Source organism: Camarhynchus parvulus, chromosome 4A (genome assembly GCF_901933205.1).
Source record: "Camarhynchus parvulus chromosome 4A, STF_HiC, whole genome shotgun sequence".
In the NCBI taxonomy this organism is placed as follows: domain Eukaryota; kingdom Metazoa; phylum Chordata; class Aves; order Passeriformes; family Thraupidae; genus Camarhynchus; species Camarhynchus parvulus.
The window spans coordinates 7,071,771-7,097,300 of NC_044600.1; the positions used below are offsets into that span (position 1 = coordinate 7,071,771).

General features: G+C 45.0%; 1 protein-coding gene across 1 annotated transcript in view; it reads left to right on the forward strand.

Moving 5' to 3' along the window:
* The window catches only part of GPC4 (glypican 4), a 66,197-nt gene extending 41,285 nt beyond the window's left edge, over positions 1 to 24,912 (forward strand). The window contains 7 exon segments of the mRNA XM_030967314.1: positions 3,492 to 3,883; positions 14,063 to 14,228; positions 19,928 to 20,058; positions 20,264 to 20,410; positions 20,811 to 20,947; positions 23,102 to 23,277; positions 24,124 to 24,912. Of these exon segments, the coding sequence (XP_030823174.1) occupies positions 3,492 to 3,883; positions 14,063 to 14,228; positions 19,928 to 20,058; positions 20,264 to 20,410; positions 20,811 to 20,947; positions 23,102 to 23,277; positions 24,124 to 24,335 (1,361 nt within the window). The 3' untranslated portion in view covers positions 24,336 to 24,912.
* The last annotated feature ends 618 nt before the right edge of the window (positions 24,913 to 25,530 follow it).

The window sequence follows — 25,530 nt, forward strand, 5'->3', positions numbered from 1 at the left end:
ATAGCGAGTTACTAGTCAGATTAGCATTTAACTCATAAAAACGCCTTTCAAGCTTTTTTCTTTTCCTTGCAGGCATCTATGCCCATAGTTTGCACAGAGAAAAGACTAATGTTCCTTGTGGCGCCCGAGCTGATTTCTTGATGTGGAGATAGAAACTGAGGATGCAGACTTATACTGTGCCAATAGCTACACTAAAATGCATCTATAGATATAATTTAATTATATCTATAGATATAATTATATATCTATATAGATATATAATAATAATAAAACTCGTAACCTGCTGACCAGGTTACGAGTGCTGTGCATTGCATGGAGGAAGATGCTATGCACATCCCACTGCTGGGTCCATCCATGTTTGCTGGTGTTGAGTGGCCCTTCATCCCCAGTGCCATGCTTGACATCACCCCTCCCCTCCATCCAACCCCACCTCCACCCCAGGAGCCTCGAGGTGCTGGCAGTGGCACCCACGGACCCTGCCACAGGCGCCAGGGCATCTTGTCTGGCATGTCCAGGGATACAGGCATGTGCTGGCAGGGGTGGTGCTGACTCCAGGCTGCAGACACAGCCTCCTCTGCCCTCCTTCCCTTCTTCTTTGGGAAGTGGCACTTGAGAAGGGGAGTTTTCTGTCCATGAAAATGGGGGTTGAAGCTTGTGCTAGAGAAAGCAGCACTGTGCATGCATGCTGCCTCCTTCAGCAGTGCTGCACTGGGCTTTTGGAAATGCCTGGCTGTGGTGGGAAGTTTTTGTTTCCTTTATTTGCCTTCCTTTTGGGCAAGGAAAAGCTGCTGGCTGGAAGGCTGCAGGTGTGCAGGTATTTGCTGCTAATTAGATTGCAGGATTTTCTTCATGATAATTAATGAACGTACCTGGTTCAAGCCCACATGAAAAATTGCTAAGAGATTAAGAGCTCTAAAGCCTGGATGCACTTTATTCAACTTCTACTTTGGAGTTTAACCAATAAAATGAGTTTGGTCAGGAGAATAAATTGGTTATGGTAATATGGATGTATTACTTAAGATAACTTTCTTGGCTTAAAACATTGCTTGGGCTTCTTTAGACTGACGGTTGGAGCTATCTGGTAGATTTGCCATCAATATAATTTTAAAAATCTAATTATTTTTGAAGAGTTTGCTGATGCATCTATCAGGTTTTGTGCCTGGTACAGAAGTATTTAAATAAACAACTTATTTGGTGTTAATAAAAGGTCTGAGCAAAGGAAGGAAGTGAGCCTTCAAAATGATTAAGTGAATTAGAAATTAATATACACCAAGCTAATCTCTATAGTATAAACTCAACAGAAAAAAATCTTCCTGGAGAGGAAATGCCAGTCATGGGAACGAAAGTGGAGGTTCCTGCTGATATTGGACAGAGGACGTGTTGGGTGTTTGAAATCAATCTCCTCTTCCCTGGATCATTTCTCTTGTGCTCCTAAGAGGCTGCATTATATACAGCCGTGTCAGGCATTGAACCCCATGACTTTGTTCATCAGGAACTCATGGAATGTTACAGTTTTTCCAGAAAATGTTTTCTGTGTTAGGCTTTGTTTGTACTGGAGCACTTTGAAGATGAAAATCTGAACTTCAGCATACTTTTAATGTCTTTTAACAAGGTTTAAATTCACACTGGGCCAAAATATTTCCCCCCCCCCCCTTATAACAACTTCTAGCTCTAAGCATTGCTCCTTTGAGGATTTAGAAAACCACAGAGGCATGTTTTATTAAAAAATATTTATTGAATATGAGTCACAGAAAAGCAGAGGTCAGAATCCTCAATTGCTGGTGGCATGCATAAGATAATCTGCTTCCTCACCCTGCTGCTTCTGCTCCCTGAGGTGCTGGTGCTCCCTGTGGGGCTGGAGCAAACAGGCATGGGAGGCTTTGTCCCTGTGGCACCCACCTTGCTCTCCTTAGCTGCCCCCAAGGCCATAGAGCAGGGAGTTTTCTTCCAAAATGGCCCAAATGCTTTTGGCCTGCTGGACCCCTCCCCTATATTTTATTTTATTTTATTATTTTATTTTATTTTATTTATTATTATTTTTTTAATTTTTAATTTAATTTACTTTATTTTTATTTTTAAAATTTTATTTTAATTTTTATTTTATTTTTTATTTTTATTTTATTGTAATTTATTTTAATTTATTTTATTTATTTTTAATTTTTTTTTATTTAATCTGATCTATGCCAGATTTCCAAGGCAAAGGCTTTGTGGCAGGGTAGTTTGTGCTTAAGCCCACGTGTCAAGGTTGTGGTGATGAATTCTTGGAGGATGTGTTCTTTAAACTGCTTCTGCAGTGGTATCAGCATTGGTTCAGCCTGTTATCAGTGTTGGGGACACATGTGGCACTGCCAGGACATGGCAGCAGCCACTCTGGGCTGTCCGGTGCTCCCAGAGAGTGAACCAAAGTGGGGATTTGCGTTTAGAAAATGACAAAGATCACAAACCCTGTCTGTCCTTTGTCATTTGAAAATCTCTTAGTATTGTGCCAAGTGTTTAGCCCTTAGATTTTAAGCAAATTCTGGTATATTTGTGGGGGTTTTCTCACTGCCACAAATATCTGAAGCTCCTTCTGCGATCAGGACCAGCTGGGTAAGTGGTCAGGCCTTGCCCTGAGAGATGATGAACTTGCAGGATGGGAGAAAGAACCTGCAGGTAGATTTTTTAAATTTGTTTTTAAATATATTACATTTTTTTCATTTTTGAGTCTGGTTTATGATAATCTTGGAAAATGAATTGTCAAGAACTAGAAAGAAGGACTAATTTGTGCAAAACATCTGTTTCACAAAACCACCTTTATTCTTTCCAATATGTTGTTCTTTGAAATTACGTCTTTTAAGATGCCTAAATGGAAACATCAGAAACTTTTGCACTTTTTTTGTCTTTTTTGCTGACTCTTAATCATGATATTCATATTTGTATCAGGAGATATTTCACTCGTAAAAGTCTTCCGGTCTATAGAGAGTTTTGGGGATTGGCTTATGAAGAGTAATCAAAAATTTTGAGATACAGACATGGTTTGGAGGTGTAGGCATGGCAGATTTCTGGGAGAGTCCTTTAATTTTCCATTTCAGTTTGATGATGGTCTTATAGTGCTAATCCTCCAGGTAAGCAGCAGTTGTAGGAGTGTGTGAACACACAATAGGTATAGGTCCTTGGACACCATGGCTCCCCACCTAACAGACATGACTCTTAGGTAGACTGATGTGCTGCTGGTTGAGGATGGGTGTGTGGAGCTCTGTGTGTGACATGCGGGGTCACTCTTAGGAGATCACAAAACCTTTCAGGCTCAGGGATGCTGTCTTGGTGGGAGGAAGGGGTGGTGGTACATTAAATGTGATGTCTCTGTGCCAGGCCACTGGCCAAGCCTGCTGACTATTGGTGGGGTTTCAGATTTGGTGGCCCTTGCTTTTTGGCTGTGTGGCAGCTCCTGTGGTCAGGGCATGGGGTTTTCACTGCCCGTGTTTACCGTATCTCCTCTCCCTCTTTCCTAGAGTTCTTCAAAGAGCTCCTGGAGAACGCAGAGAAGTCTCTGAACGACATGTTTGTGCGGACGTACGGCCGGCTGTACATGCAGAACTCGGAGCTCTTCAAGGATCTCTTCGTGGAGCTCAAGCGCTACTACGTGGGCGGCAACGTCAACCTGGAGGAGATGCTCAACGAGTTCTGGGCGCGCCTGCTGGAGCGCATGTTCCGCCTGGTCAACCCCCAGTACCACTTCACGGATGAGTACCTGGAGTGTGTCAGCAAGTACACAGAGCAGCTGAAGCCCTTCGGGGACGTGCCCAGGAAGCTCAAGCTGCAGGTGACGCGCGCCTTCGTGGCCGCCCGCACCTTCGCGCAGGGCCTGGCCGTCGCCAGGGACGTCGTCAGCAAAGTGTCCGTGGTGAGCTCTGTGCCCTGAGTGTTTGTCCTCGTGTGTGGTGTTATATTTTAGTTAAATGGTGTGCTCTATCTCAGCCCTCGAGTTTATTCCAAGCCTGTGATCCTCCCCTGAAGTATCATGGATCTGTAATCCCATTGGCCCAAGTCTTATTCCGTGCCCACTTTGAATCTCCCTGTTAAGCTGTGGGGGGAGACCACAGAGTTTTCTCTTGGCCCTTGGCTCTCTTGGCCCTTTTCCTCCCTAGGCTCTCCCTCTCTCCCCCTCCCTCCCCCTTTCCCCCTTCTCCATCAGAAACCGTGCTGCTCCCCAGGGTGGGACCCCCAATAAACCCTCATCTGGTTAGCACCCTCAGAAGCCATGTGGAGTCTCCTTGCCTGCCTGCTGCTACCAGCGAACATGCAGCTTAGGGGGCCCCCTGGAGACCCCCCCTAAATGAACTGCTACACGCATGTCCCTTGGAGCATGATGGGCAGCATCTCTCCCTGTTGTCCTGTACCTAAAGGTGGTGGTGGTAGTTGAGCATGGCTGGGACCCAGCCCCATCTCTGTTGAGGGGTAGAGTCACATTCTGAGGACACCGCAGCCCAGTTCCCCAGGTGGATGCTTTCCTCCTGTCTAGAGAACAACAACAGCAGGAAATTAAATGCTTTCTGCAGTGGAAATAACCATGTTTGCTTGTGTAATGGTCATATGTTCTTCTTAATATTGCCTTTAAATTACAGTGAGTCAGAGATGCTACAGGCGTCTATTATGGAGCAGCTGATGATTTTCTCCTCGCTCCAGGGCATGGGGAGAGGCAGTTCACATGAGCAAACAGCACTTTTGTGACAACAGTAAGCTTGAGCCATCTGCACAGGGCAGAAGCCACTTATACTTGGTGCCACACATGCAGCACAAGTTAGACTTCAGAGTTTTTCTGTAAAGTCACTTTTTGGGGTAATAAAAGAGCTGTGATGTATTGGTTACTTAAATGTTTACCTCCCTCTTCATATAAATCACTTTGGAGTTGTTTAGTGGGGTGACTGCTTTTTTGACATGAGATTTGTCTTTAATTTTAGTCTGGGTTGTATCATATAGGGAAGAGTCAATAATCCCCTTGAAGTGATTATGTAAGATAACAAATATTAGTGATTTCCTTTTAACAAACTCAGCTCATTTCCTGTGGGCTGTGGAAGATTTATTGTAATCATTTAATCGGGCAGAGAGACGTTTACTTTCTCTCTACCTGGTTATGGAGTAATAAAATGTGAGGCTGAAAGAGCAGGCAGGAGTTTGAATCACCCCAAGTGCCAGGAAAAAAAAAAAGAGAATAGCTGTTCAGATACTATTAGAAGCAGAGTGCAGTTCTGTAGGCAGCACAAACAGCATCCTTAAATGAGATAATCATTCAAATTTCTTTGACTTATGGGGATAATATTAAAATACCGTCTGTGAGGATAGGGGAAAAAAGAAGTCTGCTTCCATGTTAATTTTTCTTGAAGAGAAATGAGGCAAACAGCTGGCAATAGGCCAGAATATGTATGGGAGGGCAGAGAATATTAGCAAGGAAGGAGTTGCTTAACTAAAATAACCCAGACTCCAGGAGTGAGTTGCCAGTTAGCAGTGACAGGTATGGGTTCTTGGGCACCTTGGCTCCCCACCTAACAGACATGACTCTTAGGTAGACTGATGTGCTGCTGGTTGAGGATGGGTGTGTGGAGCTCTGTGTGTGACATGTGGGGTCACTCTTAGGAGATCACAAAACCTTTCAGGCTCAGGGATGCTGTCCTGATGGGAGGGAGGGGTGGTGGTACATTAAATGTGATGTCTCTGTGCCAGGCCACTGGCCAAGCCTGCTGACTCTTGGTTGGGGTTTCAGATTTGGTGGCCCTTGTTTTGTGGCTGTGTGGCAGCTCCTGTGGTCAGGGCATGGGGTTTTCACTGCTGTAGAGTGTGGATGAAATATTTGGGTGGGAGGTCTGGCCATTAAGCCCCTGTACAGTGCAATTACTTGATGGGCAGTAAACGTGCATGGGTGAGGGATTGTGTTTATGCTCCATCTGCTCAGAATTCATCAAAACGTCTCCAGACTTGACACGGAACCGCAAGGGCTGCGGTCCCTGCATCTGTTACGAATCAGTCGTGAACCCGAGGTGGCATTGTGATTTCTCTTTCCCTTTTGAAGATTCTTGAGTGTAGAGTTGCCTTCAACCCTAGAATTAATTGCTTGAGTGTGGAAAGCTACCCAGAGTCCCACGCAGCTGCAAACATAGCTCACGTGCCGTGGACAATCACAGTTGCTCTACTTTCCACTTCAGTCTCACAAGTTGCACTGAAAATCCTGCAACAGATTGACTTTTCCAAGCAGTAACAAAAGTCCCTGCTGTTGAATACCTAAGCTTTAGCTGCAGCAGTAGAAGGAATAATAATCTTTCCTGTAGTGTTTTAATCTCATTCAATGGGAATCTAACATGGTGTTTCTGCAAGACACAATGGGAAATCCTAGATGTGAGTTTAAAAGCTAATGTTTTTATGCCTGCTGCTCTGTGGTTGTGTTTTGGGGCTTCCCACATTACATATAGATTAGCCTGGCTTTGCTGAGCTCTATGTAATGACTCCATTGACTTTTCTTCCTTATTATTTTTACTCAGGAGTTGTAGTGGAATGACTGCTTATACCAGGGATTAACTTGGGGGATAAATCTTCATTCTTCTTTATGAAAAAATGTCCGAAGGAATGCAAATTAGTTTCATTTTTAATGTGCTTTGTGACAAGTAGGTTAAAAATGTTTAATTGAAAATCTTCAGGAGGAGAAATACAAACTTCTGCAAGGCCCAGCTGTGTACTTTCCCGGGATACTATCAGGAGAGCAAAGAGCACTCTGCAGTGCAATGGCCTTGATGGCTTTTTAATGATCCCAGATATTTTTACATCTTCACTAGGGAGTTGCATTTAGAAGGATATTGTTCTTGTGTGAGTTTGGGAATAAAGGGGTAAAAGAAGAGAGAATATTGAAAAGCTGCAAGTGTGCTTGATGTCTGAGCCAGAATGCTAGAAAAGAACTTTAAATTCAGCCTTGAATGGATCAAAACCTGTACCACTGTACTGAAATACACAAGAGAGAGAAAGCCTTACGGTTTTTAGAGAAAGCATAGGCTTTTTTCAAACTGTCTAAACCCCACAGTTTTGATGCTCAAGTCTTCACCCTTCAAATTCCCTTTTTGGACCCAAAAAGTACAATATTTTCAAGATCTGCTCTGAACAGCAGATCTGTACAGGATGCTGTTTCTGCCTGTTAGAGATGTGCCCTGCCTCTAAGGTTGGCTGCAAGGGGCTGGGGGCCTCCAGTGCTTCTCTCTGGGTGCTGGGTGCTTTCTCCCTGACCTTCCTGCCCCTGCCTTCAGGAGATGGAAATCTGCCTGTCCCCTGATCACTCTACTTACCCTGGGCAAGCACTGAAGTCAGCCAGGTTAAATTACTGCCAGCAGTGACATTTCCTGCCCTGGCCAGGGCTGGAAAAAAGGAGCAATACAAGGCAGAGCCATGAGTGACTGAAAAAGGATAAGAACCTGCAACAGGCTGCTGAGATGTTCCTGTAATTGCATGCCATTAAACCCACAGCCTGGTCGAGGGTCATGACACCTCTGAGGGCAAAGTGCACTGGGGCTTGTAGGGTGCAGGTCAGCTACAGGTATGGGGTGAAGGTCCTTGTTTGGAGGGAAGAAGTGGAATCAAAGGCTAGGCTCCCTGACAGCATTTTGTAGGGTGAGGAGGAGCTGGGAGGGGAGGTCTGGCTGGAGGTCAGCAGTAGAGGCACATGAGGGCTGAAGCATGCAGCCACCCAGCATTGAACCCCTGTGTCTGTGTCGCCATCTCTCTGCAGACCAGGATGTGTGGATGTGACATTCTGCACTTGGCAGTGGCTTTTTACCCTTATCTTGAATGAGGCACCTGTGGAACACAAGTTGAGCTGTTGGTTGACCTGCTGGTCTGCATGAGCAAACTGAACTGTGGCTTGTGTCATTTTTGGCATGGGTGGTGAATGTAGACCAGCCATTGGCTTAGGAGAAGCAGTGATGAAAATAATAAAACAATGAATGGATAAGAATTAAGGCCTGTGTCATCACGAATAGTAGGGCACCAAGATCTGGTTTTGGTGAAAGTTGTAACCCTAATAATTACCATTTCAGGATCTAAAAGTTTAGTCAGAGATCTGACCTCCCTCCGTGCAGTTTTTGCCCTTGGTTTGACTTAAGGGGAATGTGGCTCTAATCCTCTTTCAGAAAGAATTTCATGTTCATATATCCAAAGGCTGCAATATCAGGCAAGAGCCAACCTTGCCAGGGAAGTGACAGAAATGGAATTTGCTGCTTGCATGCACCGGGAAGGGACAGGAGGGCAGCACTTCTGCTATGTGGGTAACTAAGAAACAACCAGAGGAGCTAAGGAGCCCTTTTAGTGTGTAGCAGAGGGACCTCCTAAGGGGCAGTGCTCTCCAGGCAGCAGGTTGCAAGCTCTGAGGCCAGACCAAGGGGCTGCCGTGCACAAGGACATTTCCTTCCACATACCGGGGCAAACATCAATGCAGAAAACAATACCAAGCACTTCTCCACATCAAAGATGACCCTGAGAAGACCTGCCAAGAATTTGACTGCATCTGCCTCAGTTCCAGCCATCTGAGGGCCTGTGCTAGGCCTTCAAAGCATGCTGGAGCAGCAGTCAGCTCAGATTTAGGGCTGGGAGTGCCTGGGTAGGACTCTGGATTTGGAGTAGATGGTGTCATGCAGGAGTACTCCAGTCCACTGGCGTGGTTTTGGCTTTTTCTTTCTCTGCCCTGCACTGTGGTTCTGCTGCTATTTTTGAAAACAATGTGAAGGATAATTAAGGATGGTTTTGGTTGTAGATGCTGGGATAAATATCACTGCTGCTTTACTCATTAAGGCAAATGGAACACTCCTCATGATCCGTGGTGTCTGAGACAGGGAGAGGCTTGTTCCTACAGAGAGCAAGCTTGATGTGATGCCCTTTGGTCCCAAGGGCACCATAGCAGGAGATGCTGAGCCTGTGTAAGTGTTCAGGGGGAGAGGCATCCACCTGGCTGGCAGCCTGAGGTCCCCCATGCCCCTTGTGGGCTGGGGTTGCTGCTGGGGAAGACAAGCATGTGAATGTTAACACAGCAGCTCGAGTGCCTGGTGCTGTGACTCTCAGAAGCTCTGCTTTTCCTCTTGGCACTGTCACTTGTGGAGTGGGGGGAGCACACTCTATAAGTTGGGAACTGAGCAGAAATGTCCTCTTGAACTTCTCCTTGCACGAGATAACGCCGCAGCAGACGCTGCCATGGGTAGCGAGTGTTGATTCACAGAGTCATGCAGTTCCCAAGATCACACCTAAATGTATTCCCTTATGCAAGACCTCAGGGGCCTTAATCTGTGGTTCAACCAGTTGCTGTCTAAATTATTAATGTTCTAGCACCAGGCCAGCAAAATTGGCTAAATGTGTAGTTAATTCCAAAACACTTTCATTGGAATATTTGGGGTGGGGAAGCAAACCAGGAGCCTCCCAAGTGATGTTCTGCCTCACAGTGAGCTGTACGTCAGGACCAGCGTGTGCCAAGATGATGTTCTTGTGGGTTCTTGCACAACACTGAGAGAAGGAAAAAATGATGCAAGTAGGGTTGTGTTGGTCCCAAAATCGATGACAACTCACTTGTCTAAGATGACTGCTCACCTAGAGCATCTCACAGGCAGCTTCAGAGTATGTTTTTGAAATCATCTTTCCATGTCACTTGGAAGTTACTCTTTCAGTCTTTTAACCAGTATTGCTGTCTTTTTTTTTTTTTTTTTTCAAATAAAACAAAAGTAATTTCATCACATTTATTTTCAAATTTTTGGATTTTTGTTTTCTGGCAGCTGTGCTGCTGGCATGGCAACGCTGTTGTTGTGCAAGTGTGGAAAATAAGAAAGCCTGAGTTATCAGTGTTATTATAAATAGTTATTAAAGCTGACAGGATTCTAAATGTTATTATTAACATTCTTAATGTTAACTTCAGGGTAGAAGGAGAGAATGTAATGTAGCCCTGGCTGTCTGACAGCTGTGGGAGCTCCGTGCAGGACTGTCCATGGTTGGAGCTCTGTCATCCTTCTTCAGTTATTCTTTGCCTTGGGAAGGAGCTGAAAAAGAATCCGGTTGCTTCTCTGAACTTTATCGGCTTGCACAGATCAGTTTATCTTGAGTTTTGGTGGTTTTGTGGTAGCCTGTGAATAAGGCAGTGCACTTCATAGGTGTGTACTTTAGTGGTGATGTTTCTAGCAGAGGAATGCATCCAGCTGCAATTGCCAGCAAGTTGGAAAAGGCTAAGGGTGTAACAGTTTCCCTCATGTGAAACTCTGAAATGGGATGGGTATGACAAGGTACCAAGAAAAAACAGATTTTGTTATGCCAGGAGCATGTCATTTTTACAGGAACATGATTTTACCTTTACCAGTCAATGTAAGTAGGGACGTTACCCCAACAAATGTGATACAAAATGTTTGCAATAAGCCCTGAGTTGTTTGCTTTTCACTTAATTTTTGTGAATTGTGTGCAAATCTGTATTTTTAAGGAGCAAGTTTGATAGGAAGATTGGTGCCAAAACACATCTGTTAGCAGCTTTTAATCTTCACATTTGACAAAGCGTATAGATATGGACAAATTGTAATTTACATGATGAAACCGCAGGGTGATGGATTGCTGCACTGGTGTGCAACGCCATGGAAAGGAAATAAATTTTACAAGATAAAAGGGAAGGGACTGGAGTGCATTTACTTCTATCAGAAGCTTTTACAGGGTATGTGCACTGCAGCTACTACTACCTGGGCTCAAATCTACCAGAGTAAATCCCCTCCAGCAAATAAAGCTTTCTTTGGTACTCTGCTTTATTAGAAAGGAGATTACTTGGTTTTGAGGGTCATTCTAGAGTACAGTTTGAATGAACTTGAGTTGCTTTCCAAGATAAACACAACCCCAGAACAAAGCATATCTGGGTGTACTGTTACGTACAATGGCGTTTTAAGAGCTTGCACCTGGCGTGGCAGGGCCAACATTAAAAGCTTGTGAAGAATTGCCAGTGCAACATATGGCACACCCCACTGACAGAGCCAGAGTTGGTCTGCACTGGGTGCAGGCCCTGTGCCAGGGGTTAAGGTTCTCTTGCAGTGATACTCAAGCAGTTAAGCATTTATCACTGTTGTAACGAGGTGTAATTGCTCATAGCCTTCCCCACAACTGTCTCTTAGAGTGATCTCTGGTTGTGCCTTCCTGTTGCTTTTTGACATGATAAAATGCCAATTCTAGACTGATGAATTTGCCCATTGTCTTCCTCTTTACCTGCAACTGTGTTGCACACTAACAGCTTCCCTGTGGGTTACATCCATCACTAGCAGGGCTTAGTTTGGCAGTCACTGCAGGCTGGGGTTTGTCTTTTCCATCACCCCTTTGTGATCACACTCTGCGCAGCTCTGTGCAGGACTCAAACCTGTGTGAGGAAGGAAGCGAAACCTCGCTTGCTTTAAAATCATGCCGTGTCTTTGCTCAAAGGACCTGATCCAAGTGACCATTGCATATTGCCTGCTGTGGAATGCAGGAAAGCAGCTTCAGTTTCCCCTGCATCTGCTGGGATTCATAAAGATCAACCCCTATGGGATATCAAAGCAGGGGAGGCTGCGGGGCTGCAGCCGTTCGGTGCTTGTGGGACGAGGTGGGAACCTAAGATGGGAAGGGGCCTCCTGGGTCATGGCTCTGCAGGGGGTTTTTTGCAGCATGCTGCCATGCAATCCCTTCCATAAAGCTGCAGCTTTCCACAATAGGGCTGGAGAATCCTCCTGCTTCTCATTCCACTTCAAACTGCTCTGGCACCTGACTCATGCTGTCAACATTTTCCTAATTTTTCTTCCCGAGGAGGATGCAGAGCACTCCTTTGAGGGCTAGCAGTGCTAGGATGGCCAGGATCAACTGATAAGCCTCTGGACTTAGCATGGAGGTCCTGTCACCTACTGCTAAATGACACAGGAAGGGATTTTTATCAGAGAAACAACTAAACTACTAAACTTGAGCGTCCTTCAGAGCTCTTGTCTCTGGGTGCGAGATGTTATTGAGTTCCCCCTGCCACTTTTTTGTTGTGCAAGGACTGCACCATCTGGATAGCAGATGATACCTTTACATTTGTCTGTTTCCAGTTTTCCAACTATAAATCATCTGATTTAGCTGGTTTCTGTTGCTTAAGCTCTTAGTATTTGATCCAGCTCTCCTTTAAAGCCATGCTGTCCCAATAGGGAGCCTTCTGCTGGGGCTCCTGCTCCCACTGTGCCTTCCAAATATATATATATATATATATATATATATAAAAATATAGAATGTGTATGTGCTCTGGAGCATCTGAATCAGATTCCACAGCCACCACAAACAGCCTTCTACACGGGTTCTCCTTTTCCTCAGCCATACAGGCTTTTTGTGGACAAAAGAAGGGTGAAGTGCTGTCTGATGAACATTGCTGGCCAGCCAAAATCCAGTGCTGAGCCACATCAGCTACAGAAAACTGTCCTTCTGTCTTTCTAACCAGTTCACTTGCCTGCTGAAGAGAAACCATGGGTTTGAGTTGTCAGAAACACAGCAGATCTTTATCTATAATCTCTTTCCATAAGAAAAGAGGGTTTAAAATTTTGCTGATGTTACTAACAAAGCCAGCTTGATTATATGATGCTTTTTCTTTTCGGGTTTGTTTTTGTTAAAATCTGTTGCCTCCTAGTTTCATGGGCTGTCAACAAGGTTTTGCACAGAAGATTAGGCTTAGTTTCTCCATAGTCCTCACACTGAGATGGGCAATAGTAAGGTCCTCAGCATACATGTGGTACCAGATCTTCCTTGTGTACATTCATCTCCACTTAGTCCTATTGTCCTCTGCTGTGAAGTTAGTTCCCAGACCTCCAGCACGTGAAGGCCATCCACATCTCCAGCTGTTTGTGTTGAGGGACTTTGCTCTTTCTCAGGGATGTTGTGTGTCTCCTCCACCACAGTCTTGGATCACAGCCCCTTTAGAGCACTTTCCTAAATGCTTTACAAGGAGTCTCAGGTGCATTGTTTAAAACACCAGACACCACTTCTGTTTTGTCAGGGAATCTCTGATTGCATCTGAATTTTCTATTTTCATATGTGGCTAATTAGCACTTAAACTTGCTCTTGAGGGAGCTTCTCCGTTCAACACTTCAGATGGACCCACCATGTGGTCGGGATGGAGCTAATGCTCCTTGGACTGGCTGGATGGAGATGGTTTCAATGAATGTTTTGAAGCTGGGCCAGAGGGTGAATCAAACATGAATGATCATGAGTCACTTTGGAAAACAGCCCTGTTGAGGGCTTAGGGGTGACGTGGCTGCTACAGACAGCTCCACTCACACGCCCAGCGGCTGCACCATGGCTTTGAGGGTCCTCCTGGCTTGTCCTCAGCTGCAGGGTTGTAGCTGCCACCTCCTTGGGGTGTGGGGAATGGTGTTACTGAGCGTGATGAGTGCTGAGTGTAAATGAACCCGGGTATCTGTCATGTAAATGCTGTGTTGAGGGACTTGAATGTGATATAAAGGAGCTGGTCTCTGTGCTGGAGAGCCCTGCTGGGCGATTGTCCAGGAAGAGCCACAGCCCCGCTGAGGAGGAGGGCATGCTCCCAGTGGGTTTGGTACAGGGATCGTGTCAGACATCCCATCTTGATGTCCCACTTTTTCCTGAAATATCCCAGCATCATCATCTTCAGCACATGTTTGCAGCAGGGCTCCGAGAGTGCAGCTTTGTGTGACATCTTTTGACTTGGGTGCATTTTGCTGCATTCCCTGAGCTTGAGTGCTGCCTGTCCCCTTGGAGTGCCTGTCCTTGCAGCCCTGGGAGGGGTCCCACATCCTACAGGGTGTATTACATGGTGCAAATAATGTTTTGCAGAGATGGGGGCTGTCTGTGTCCCCTGGAGTGGCACATACCCCCGAGGAGCTGAGCCAGACCCCTCCATCTGTTCCCCAGCTTTTGGAGCACATAAGCAGGGACCAGCCACAACGCCTGACCCCACTGCATCTCTTCTGCACAGCTCTGTCCCATGCACCTTGGGGTAAATGTGTGAGGTTTTTTGCTTTAGTGACTGAGGGCTAATTTTCTTGTCCTTTTTTCTTTCTCTCTCATAAAGGTGAACCCCACGCCGCAGGGAACGCGGGCGCTGCTGAAAATGATGTACTGCCCACACTGCCGGGGTCTGGTGTCAGTGAAGCCCTGCTACAACTACTGCTTCAATGTCATGAGAGGCTGCTTGGCCAACCAAGGGGACTTGGATGCCGAGTGGAATATCTTTATGGGTAAGGCAATATGGGTTAAAACTGCCTGTAAGTCTGCACTGGTAGTGTGTCCCTCACCTGAACAGCATTGTGAGTGGCTGTGCTGAGCTGTAGCAGGTTTTTCAGGTATCTGTGATGGGTATCTTTTCCTTCCACACCTCTGAGTACAGCACACCTTTTGCTATTCACATTAACCTCCAAATAAATGAGAATGTTGTGCCAGTGACTTTTGTTGCAGCAAGCTTCAGGAGGATGGAAGTGGCATTTCTTCTTGCTGGATCAAGCATGTGTACACGCTGGTTTTTCTATGCTTCTTACACCTTGTTGTCACCATACAGCTGTCCTTCCTGAAGTCAGTTTTCTCCTTCAGCAGCCTGGGAGTCTCCTTGCCAGCCATAAAGAGCTTTGGGAAAAGCTGTAGGCCTGGATTTTACACTAAAAAATTGAATGGGACATGTCTGAATCTGTTTTTAAACAGCTCATTTGGTGCTTGGCCACCATCTTTTTGCAATGTCAGCAGGTCTTGTATGAAACCGTGCTAGTGCTTTTGCCATCCTCTTCCTCCTGTTTGTTATTTCTCTTCTGTGTTTATACACAGTGTCATTCAATACATAAAATTTAGACTGAAATGTTAAATTCTACCTTGGGTCAAGGCTCATCAGAATTGGCAGTGCATCACATTTTGGGGCACAGGCAATAGATAATGTTAAATGTTTTCATTTGTGCTGCTTTTCTAGGAGGTTTGATTTATCTGTGATCGAGCATCCTTTGGGAGCAGTCGCTTCCCTCTAGTTAATGTGTGATGAAGTGCACGTGTAAAGTATCTGTTGCTACTAAAAAGGCTGTGGTGCTCTTCCATTCCACTCATGGACAAAAAAGATTGTTAGAAATGAAATATTTCACTAAGTTGCAAGATTAAAAAAAAGGAAATTGCTGCTAGCTGACATTTCTGGCTCCATTTATGTCTTAGAACTTGTTTTCCTCTGTTTTTGTGCGCTGGATTTTCACTTTGCTGCCCATGCCAACTGAATGTGTGCAGGGTGTTATTTTCAGAGGGCATTTTTTTGTGTGTGTATTCCATATAGGGAGCTAAATATGACACTAAGTTGGGTTTCCAAGTCATTCTCTGGGAGGCTGACACCCCAGCCCCCCAGTCCTCAGAGCCGTCTTTCTCATGAGAATATTAAGTATTTCAACTACAATTGTTGCTGAAATAGCTGAAAGCCAGGAGACTTGCAAACATCTAGTCCAAGTAGAAAAGAAGAATCCCATGAAAGGGAAGGGCATAATGCCAGAAAACAGACAAAAGCACAAGCAGCTAATTGCTGTAGGTGGTATGCAGCTGAAAACGAACCTCGGGGGAAGCCGGCGAGCCCTGTCACACGAGACTGATCAGGGACTGCATACAATAATTAAGATTATTAAACAAGACAAAATAAATACATGTGATTCCAGGTTGGAAGCAAAGCCTGCTTCTTGCAGTGCTTCCTCCCCAAAGGGCTTCTTGCCCACTCATTACTTAAGTGTGGTATTAAGCTTTGTTACATTTATTGGCAGTATTTGCTTGGTTCTTGCAGCGGAGTACAGATACAGAAAACTTAAGCTGTGCTTTCTTTAGACAATTTAATAAATGAACAGGTGCTGGTTATGTTCCAGACTTTCGTTTCTCTCTCAGTTTGCCACTTGAGACAAATTAAATTAAATATATCTGGTGTTTAGGGCAGGGAATATGCCACAAATATCTTGTGTGTGTGGTTAAAGGTTTAAATAATTAAAGAAATAACACCCAAAAAAATTTCCCCCAAACCACCTCACAAAATCCCAAAATCCCACCTCCACGGTCTCAATGAGATTTTGCATTGTGGGTTTAAGTGCCAAGTTATGGCAATGATTTATTACGAGTCCAAAGCAGAGTTTGAACCTATCAAATCAATTTAAAAATAGTTAAATCAGAGAACTTGTAGCAAGTGCTGCAAGTCTATATGAATGTGAAATACGCATTTGTGTGTACTAGTGGGTCTATAAGTAAGTCAATTATGTAAAGCTGGGATGTAAAGTTTGTAGGTTTTTTGAGACAAGAAGACTTTGTAATTCCTTATTTCTCCAAAGTACCATTTAAAGCTGAGGAGTATGAAATAATGACCGAATTGTACTCTTTTCTCCCCTTTAACTATCTAAATTATTTCTCCCTCTATTCCTGACACAATTGTACACCAATTAGACAGGGGTATACTTTGTTTCAAACAAGCTGTTGGGGGGTTGGAGCCTTCCTGAATGAACAGTGTTAATCTCCAGTGCCTTTTCATGATTTTTTTTTCTCCACAAAGGTTTACTCTGCTCAAAGATGTCGAATTCAGGCTCCATATACATATCTGGAGTACTACTTTGTGTGCAAAGAATTTTTTCCCCCACCCCGCTAAAAAAAAAAAAAAAGATTGTTGTTAATGAATGGTCAAGGTCTTCCCCCTCCTTCCTTCCCCTTTTAAATCAGATCTTGGGGTTAAGACTGAAAACTGCCTTTTGTTCTTCAAGTCAGACAGTGAGGCTGAAGATGTGGGTTTCTGATTATTGGTGGCACAATGAGAAAGAATTGCTTTCCTTCATGAGAGCGAGGTGCTTTGTTGCCAAGGATTGTCTCAATGCCAGTAGCAAGGACAAATGTATGCAAGAGGAAAAGGGTCTTTAAGGGATGGTGCTAGATGGTGTGTCTTGGTTGGGTTTTTTTTTCACCTAAATCCACTTCTATCTCCCCATCACAGGGAGGAGAGACAGTCTTTGTCGTGCTGTGTGTTTGTAATACATGGCTGGGATACATTTTTCACTCTGCCAGAGTTGAGGATTTTGGTGAAACAAAGCTGAGCCATCTCACCGTGGCTCATAAATATCATTTACTTTGCACGAGAGCTCGGGCAAATAATTGTTATTTGTAATCAACCCCTCTCTGCTCCCCATAATGGAGAATCTTTTTCTGGGAGCTGAGTTGCTCGGAAGGTTGGCTCCTGGAGCTGGGCAGGAGCCTCCCCTCCTGCGGGCAGTGGTGCTGGCGGCGCTCCGAACCCCAGCCAGCCTTGGCAGCGTCAGTCGGGGCTGCCAGAGGGAACCACTGCTGGCCACCACTGCTCTGGGGACACCAGCCAGCTCCTGCTGGGAGGTAAAAGTTCGCAGGATGCCTCCAAAATCAAAACTGTGGGTGAGGCAGAGCCCCCCCCCCCCATGCTCAGCCCTCGCTCCTCTCCACCCCTTTCTAATGAAAGTTTATTTCGTTTAGTCTTCCTTGCCAGTATCAATCCCAACTCCAATTACTCCTTTCCTTATCTTTTCTCACCAGCTTTGGCAGCTCTGCTGGAGGCCGAATGCATTTTCTCTATGGGCAGTCAAAGCAGAGGCTGCATTCCTGGGCTGTGATACATGGAACGCCATGGCACCCCTGCTAACAAAGGGCCCAATTCGCTCTACATTCCCATGGTCTTGTGGATGGCCTGCCCGGCTCAAAGTTTACAAAGATGCCAAACAGCCAGAAGAATTGGGGTTTATGTTTCCTTTCAGTCTTTCACAAACACTTTATTGATCTGTGGCCTTTCCTGGCCACTCAGAGAATTAAGTAGTTACAAAATGGAATGATTTTTCTTTTTTTTTTTTTTTTTAACCCTGTGCATTTTGTGGGTTTTATTATCTGTCTACTCATAATATTTTTATTTGAAATGAGCGGCTTCCTGCACGCTGCACCGGGATGTTCTTTATGCGCGTGAAAAACCCCAAAAGCTTTGACAATGATGAACACATTTAAGTTGTGCTCCACTTGTTTACAAAAGTCTCCATTTGGTAGCACATCAAAAGCATTTTTCTCTCCTCCAGCACAATGGTATATTCATGCTAGCAGTCATTACTCAGAGATTTGAAGCATCACTTTATTGGAGCCCACCACAATACAGTCTAAGACTCTTTGTTTCATTTGTTATTACCGTCTCCTTTTTTTTTCCTTTTTTTTTCCTTTTTTTTTTTTAATGCATTTAGTTCAGACCTGTTTGTAGTCCCTGATGGTGAAATTCCAGCCATGCCCTGCAAGAGCTCTGTCACTGATGCTGGTGGTGTGTGCCTGCAGAGTGAGGGCCTTTCATGGGACCACCAGCTCCTCTGGAGCTCACTCCCTAAACAACCACACCTTGGTGGAGCTGAGTGATTGAGAGGGGCTCAACTGAATGATAGTCCTTTAACTAACACCCAGCAAATTTTTGGAATATTGAGTTTTCTTTAAAAAGTGAATTTACAAGCTAGGAAGGCATCTGCAATTCATGGTAGGGGTTATGGTGTTGGATTATTATTATAATTTGTTGTGTTATGTTGTTGTTTTTAATAATAATGATAATAACTTTACATACTGAAATATCTTTGGTTTATATTTTTCATCATGTGTGGGGTTTTTTAAATGTAGTTTATTTAACATGACTTGGGCACTCAGGCAGAGCTATTACTAAATTGTTCAGTATGTAGATTTTCTTTATAGGGATTTAACAGATAGCCAGAGCCTACAGAAGTTTTCTGTTTGTGCAAAGTACCTTCTGCACTTAGGAGGCGGATGAATGTCATGAGAAAGATGAATAGACTGAGTGTGGAACGCCCATTTCTCGTTAATGGAAGGAACCAGGCATATCATAGGAGCAGGGAGGAGCTCCTTGGGGCCAGAGGGGCTGTTCTGTCCTTGTCACTCAGGCTAGGAAAAATTGAGGAATTACATGCAACTGGAAAAAGATGAGTTTGTGGCAGAGCATCGTTAAGTGATGCAGGAGAGGAGACCAGCAAATGCTTTGGGATTGAGGGGCTGCAGTGAAAACTAACAGTAAATTAAGGTTGTGATGGGTGAGAAGAGACAGGAGCTCAGTGCCAGGTGTATTCCTGGAGGCACCTTGTAGGGGAGAACCAGAGAGAGGGCTTAAATGCAGTGCAGGGTGAAAGCTTAATGCCTGTAGTAATTTCCCAGAGGAAGTAGTGGAGGGTCCAGTAGCTGCTGTGTTTAATGATGCATTTGATGAGGACATGCATGTCGGCGCAGGAGGAGTGACCTGGTGTTGGCTGAGAGACTTTCCATCTCCCCTTGCTTAGAGATGTGCCAAATACATCATGAGTGCACAGCATTCACCCTGCTCTCACACAGACTCCCTCCCTTGTGCAAATTTGTCCACGTGGCGCTAGGAGTTGCAACCTCTTGGCTTCCCTGGGCAGGAAAAAGCCTGTAGCTCTCCATAAGGGAGAGATGCTATCAAGGATTGTCTTGGACCCTTGCATGTTGGTGCCTTGTGCTCAAGACCAGCATGAGGAAGCTGATGGCTTTGAAAGCAGTCTTGAAAAACAAATGACACAAGGCAACCTTTAATAAACCAGCATGGAAAGGAGAGTGTTAGTAATGCTTGTTCTGATGGGAGGAGCTGATTACAGGCTGCTGTTGGCAGGCTGTGATGGCTTTTGATGTACATGAGCCTGTGGTTTGGTGCTGGCAGCCTGTAAGTGCCTGGTGAAGGTGTAGGCTCTGGGAACTGAGCAAAATATTTCCTGGAGATGTGTGCTGGTCAGAGGTGACACTGCAGTGGTCAATGTCCATGTGCTCAAACTGTTATCCTTCTTAACTCTTATTCCTGAAGCTCATCCATTAGAAACCTTTGTTTTCTCTCTGAGTGGTGGATTCTCCTCCATTACAAACCTTTGGATTTCTCTCTCTCTGTTAGATTCAATGCTGCTGGTAGCAGAGAGGCTGGAGGGACCTTTCAACATTGAGTCTGTCATGGACCCCATTGATGTGAAAATTTCAGATGCAATCATGAACATGCAGGAGAACAGCATGCAGGTGTCTCAGAAGGTAAATGGGCCAAGAGGACACTTAGAAATTTTTTTTATTTAATGTGTTTTATTTCCTTGTTCTTGTTAATATGTTTTTTCTTGAATGCCCTTTCAAGTATATATAAAGCTAATGTGTTATTTTGGGCAGGGGCTGCATTGGAGCCTGGGAAAGGGAGGGTTTTGTGACCTCTTACTTCATAAAATCCTTTCCTTCTCTCACACAGGTTTTCCAGGGATGTGGCCAGCCAAAAACACTTGCCCAAGGCCGGACTGCTCGCTCTGTCTCTGAAGGTGGTTTCACTGCTCGTTTCAGACCCTACAACCCAGAGGAGCGACCCACAACAGCTGCTGGCACGAGCCTGGACCGACTGGTGAGTGCCTGGTCCTGCTGGTGCCACACAGGTGCTCCATACTTGAGTACCACAGGGTATAATTTACCATTTTTAATTGATAGGCTTTCTTAATATTCCTTGGCTGTCTCAAAACTCTCTAAGGGGTGTAATCTGCCCATAGCTCCAGACATTAATTACCTCAGCGCTTCTATGTCAGAGAAGTGCTTGTGTTAAAAGCTTGGCTTATGAATAATATGTGTTTGAGGAGCAGTGTTTAATTTTGTATTAAAAAAGTAAATCAACCATCAAAACTCACAGCCTGAAGATCTGGCCTGTACATGTCTGTTGTGATGAAAAAAACCCTTCTCAACTTCACTTTTACTGAGTGTTTGGTATTCTGGATTATGTCTTGTGTTCCTTTTTTTATTTTATTTAATAGGTTACTGATGTGAAAGAGAAGCTGAAACAAGCCAAAAAATTTTGGTCATCTCTCCCTGGCAACATTTGCAATGATGAAAAGATGTCTGTAGGCACTGTCAATGAGAATGAGTGCTGGAATGGAAGCGCCAAGAGCAGGTTTGGTGATGCTGCTGCCCCTGGTTAACCCTTTCCCTCTCACCCCAGACCTTCCCTGTTTCCTCATCCCTCTCCCTGAGCCCTTTTCTCCTACAGGAGTGATCCCAGCTCGCCCAAGACAGGCTGCTGCCCATTACCCCTTTTGTTTTTGTAAATGGAAGAGCTGGAATGTAGCACTGAAGTGTTGTCCAGGCTCTGCATGGGAGTTTCTTTTAGAGAAGGGAGCAGAGTGTGGATACCCAAATAGGTCATCTCTCCTTGGACTTAAGTCCCTTACTAGTTGTTCATGGAACTGGGGAGATCTGTACAAAATCTGTATCCCAGCCACAGAGCAGAGGTGCTTGTGTTGTCTGACTGTGCTGTTGCCCCAGTGCCCCCAGTTGGTGTTTCCACCAGGAACTGGTTTCTTTGTTGAGCAAGGGCAGGGGTGATGGAGGGTGGAGACCTTCTCCACTGCTGAGGTCAGTGGCACAAGGGGGCCAGTGGTTTCATTCACACTTTCTATGGAAAAAAAGAGTTACAAAACTCTTTTTTTTTTTTTGCTTGTAAGGAAGAAATTGGCAACACATGAGTAAGCCAGCGTTTTTCTGTCATATGGTTTATGTAACTGTTTAACTTTTATTTTGGAAATAAAAGTTTCTCTTTTTTTTTCTGTTTGCTTACTGAGGAAATAAGCACAATCCAAGATGTTCCATTAAAACTAAAAGGCAAAAAAGCAGTTGTCTGGGGTTTTCCAGCAGTTTTTCTAAGTAAAAGCAGGTTCTGCCCTTGATAGTTTTGGGACACAGTACTAAGCCAGACCTCATAACTTTTGCACTGTTTTGCGTGTGCCTAAAACTCTGCCACACTTTGCTAGGGCAATGTTTTGGGTATATGTGACAAGAAGTGGCTCTGCCTCCTGAAATCTTGTTTATCAGCAGCCTCTATGGGCTTTTCATAGCAGATACCCCAGTGTGTGCAGGGGCACCAGCATTGAGGGGAGATGGAGATTTGGCAGCACTTGGCAAGGAGACAGGGCAGGCTGGATATCCTATGTGGGTTGGGAAAGATAATTTGCTTAAATATTGTCTCCATGACTCCAATAAGGTAGAAGTTTGGTAGTCTTCCATGCTGTGGTCTCAGACTTCTTTGAAACATATAATATTGATGACAAATAATAACAAAATTGTCACCACCAATTGTCATTGTCACTCCCATCTGTAGGACAGGGATTGAGCATGCTTTTCAGAGTATGATAACATCCTGGTGTCCAGGATCAGTTGACTGTGCTAAAGGCTTTTCTCTGTCTTGTGATACTGATGTTGGCATCCTAACTAAGAAAAGTAATGTTTTCTTCTGATAAACTGATCTTTCTAGCACGGTAATTGGAGGAAAGGGGAATTTCCTATCCCTGCTGTATAAGATGATACTCCAAATACCTGTGTCAGGAAATGTTTTCTGTTGGGTTTTGTTGCTCAGCCTCTCTTTTAAACCAGGAGGCTGTACATGTGTTCAGACCTGAGCATGTACACCTTCTGGAGCTGAGCATCTTGGCTCTCCCCTTCTCTGATATATGGGTGTGCAGGATCTCATCTTCAGCATCACAGATGTTTCTCCTGCTGGGGTTATTAGGGAAATTGCTTCTCATGTCTGCCTGGTGAGAAGCACACATTTAATATCCCAGCTTGATGGTTAAGGTCCATTACTTAAAGTCAGAATGACACTCTTACCTCCAACAGTTACTACAGGTTTCTGTGGGATAACCATGGTCTCAAAGGTTGCATTCCCAAAAGTGTCATCTAACTGGCATCAAGGCATCTCAGCACCTTGTATTGCTCTGCAGCCTGCAGCAAACTGATTTATGTGGTTGAAAGCCATTATTAATATAAACCCCAGATCTTCCTTTCCTTTTCAAGTTGGGGAGAAAATTGTCATTCCCCTGCCCATGTGGCACAGCGTAAATGAAAACAGTGCTTCATTCCACATGCTGCAGAGATTGTAGGGAAGGGAGATGGGGTAAGAAGGGCTGTGTGAGGTGTAGCATGTGGAAAGATGCTGTTGGGCTCAGAGTATCACCCAGACTGAAAGCAGGGATGGCATTGCAGAGTTCCCATGGTGTCACTGGGACCCTGCCAAGCTGCAGCTCTGGTACCAGCAGGAATGGTTTCTTTTCAGGTACGACTTTGCAGTGACTGGAAATGGTTTAGCAAGTCAAGTGAATAACCCAGAGGTTGAAGTGGACATTACCAAGCCAGACATGGTGATTCGCCGGCAGATCATGGCTCTGCGGGTGATGACCAACAAGCTGAAGAATGCCTACAGTGGCAACGACGTTGACTTCATTGACATAAGTATGTTTGCTGTTGTTTGCCTTTTGCTTTTTCTTCCTTCCCTTTTAATCGGATTTCATGCTAACACGGGTAGCTGGTTAAGCTTCAGCTGTGGGTGAGCGTGTTAGTGAGGAGGGTGGGAACTGGCCTCTCCAACAGGCTGTGTGAGGAGAGGTGTTCCCACAAAGCCATAGAATTGTTTGGGTTAGAAGGGACCTTTAAAGGTCATCATTGCATCACCCTGCAATGAGCTGGGACATCATTTACTACATCAGGCTGCTCAGAGCCCCATCCAACCAGCCTGACCTTGAGTCTTTCCAGGGATGGGGAACCTACCCCCTCTCTGAGCAGCCTGTGCCACAGTGTTTTACCACCCTCATCATAAAACCACTTCTTCCTTATATCAAATCTCAATCTACTTTCTTTTAGTTTAAAGCCATTACCCCGTGTCTTAATGCAACAATCCTAGCTCTCTCAGTCTGACCTCATAGAAAAGTTGTTCCAGCCTATGAGTATTTCTGTGTCTTCCTCTAGACTCCCTCCAGCAGACCCTTCCTGTGCTGTGGGCCCCAGAGCTGGATGCAGAACTCCATGTGGGGGTCTCATGAGTGGAGTAAAGGGGGTGAATCCCCTCCCTTGACCTGCTGCTCACAGTGCTTTGGCTGCAGCCCAGAATGTGGTTGACTTTCTGGGCTGCACCCATCGCCCAGACATGAATACTGCACACAAAAATCACATTAACCAGGCGACCCACGCTTACCTCTCATAAACACCAGAACAGCCACACTTTCCTTTTGCCCCTGCTGCCTTGTGCAGGCAGCAGAGGAGCACAGCAGAGGAGCACAGCGGGCGTGTTTGTTTCCCCAGGTGAGGAGAGCAGCGGGGAGGAGAGCGGCAGCGGCTGCGAGCTCCAGCAGTGCTCCCCCGAGTTCGAGTTCAACGCCACCGAGGTCACCGGCAGCTCCAACAAGAGCGACAAGACCGTGAACACTTCTGCTGCTGCCACCAGAAGTGGTCTATCACAAGCAGCCTTGCTCCTTAGCCTTTTGTTCTTGGCCATGCAAAGACAATGGAGATAATTGTGCAGCATAGGGGGAGGGGAAAAGACTTTTATTATCAAAGGTAGAAGGCACCTGCTTTCACTTTTATACCATCTAGAGACTTTGCTTTTTAAGTTAATGGACAACAGTGTACAGTTTTTACTATGTTGCCACTGGTTTTAAGATACTGATTTATTTTTTTTTCCCTTGCTATCCTGGGAATAACAGGAATGGGAAGTACCAGTCTATCCTGTTCACCAAGAGTCCATGTTAGAGGTGGATAACAAAAATGTATATACAAGCCTGTAGTTAGCTCTGCATTTGTGTCTTTATCACTTCTTTTTTTTTTTTTTCTTTTACTGTATTTCTTACGAAAACAAAAACCCCAGGGTCTTCTCTTGGCCTGTAACAAGTATGTGTTTCTGAAATGAGAAATATCTGTACAGAAGCAGGTTTTATTTATCATGTTATCTTATGAGGAAAAAATAATTGCCCAACAAGCAGAAAATGTTTCATGTAGTTAACTTCCCATTTATCCATATTATGTTAGTTGCCTTATCTGGAGAGAAGTGGAAGTCATTTGTCTTTATTATGTGGTAAAACAGAAGGTGAAGGCAGAACTGGTCATCGTGCCAAGGGCCCCGTTTGCTTAGGGCATCCATGCCAGGAGCAGGTTGTGCTTGCTTTACAGGAGGTTTGGTTAAATTGGAAGGGACTACAGAGAATTCCCATTCTGCAGACGCTGAGAAGAGCTGTCCTTTGCTCCCCGGGATCCTTGCAATCAGCTGTAACTCCTGTGGGTCACTCCCCAGCGTGCATCCCCCGTGGGAATGAGGCATTAAACTTGTTCAGTTGGAAACAACTTGTGGTCTCACAGCTCCAAATGCCAACATGTGTCTTGTCTGCACGTTTGTTAGCCGAATGCTGGATTGGTTTTTTTAACGCTTTCGGTTCTGGTTCTAAGGAATCCTTTGTGGGAGGGCAGGTGGGGAGGGGTTGGGTTTGTTTTTGCAAGAGTTTTGTTTCCTCTTGGATGGGGGCAAAAGAGAAGGAGCAGGCACTGTTGCAGGTACATGGAAGCAGGAGCTGGCAGGGCTGAAGATGCCTCATTTTGGGTGTGTTTGGTCTCCTGGGATCTGATGCCCAGCACCTCTGGCTTTTCGGCACTACCTGAGACACCTTCCTCTCTCTCCTTGAGCTGTTGGAGTTGGAACAATGTTGTGGTGAACAGCAA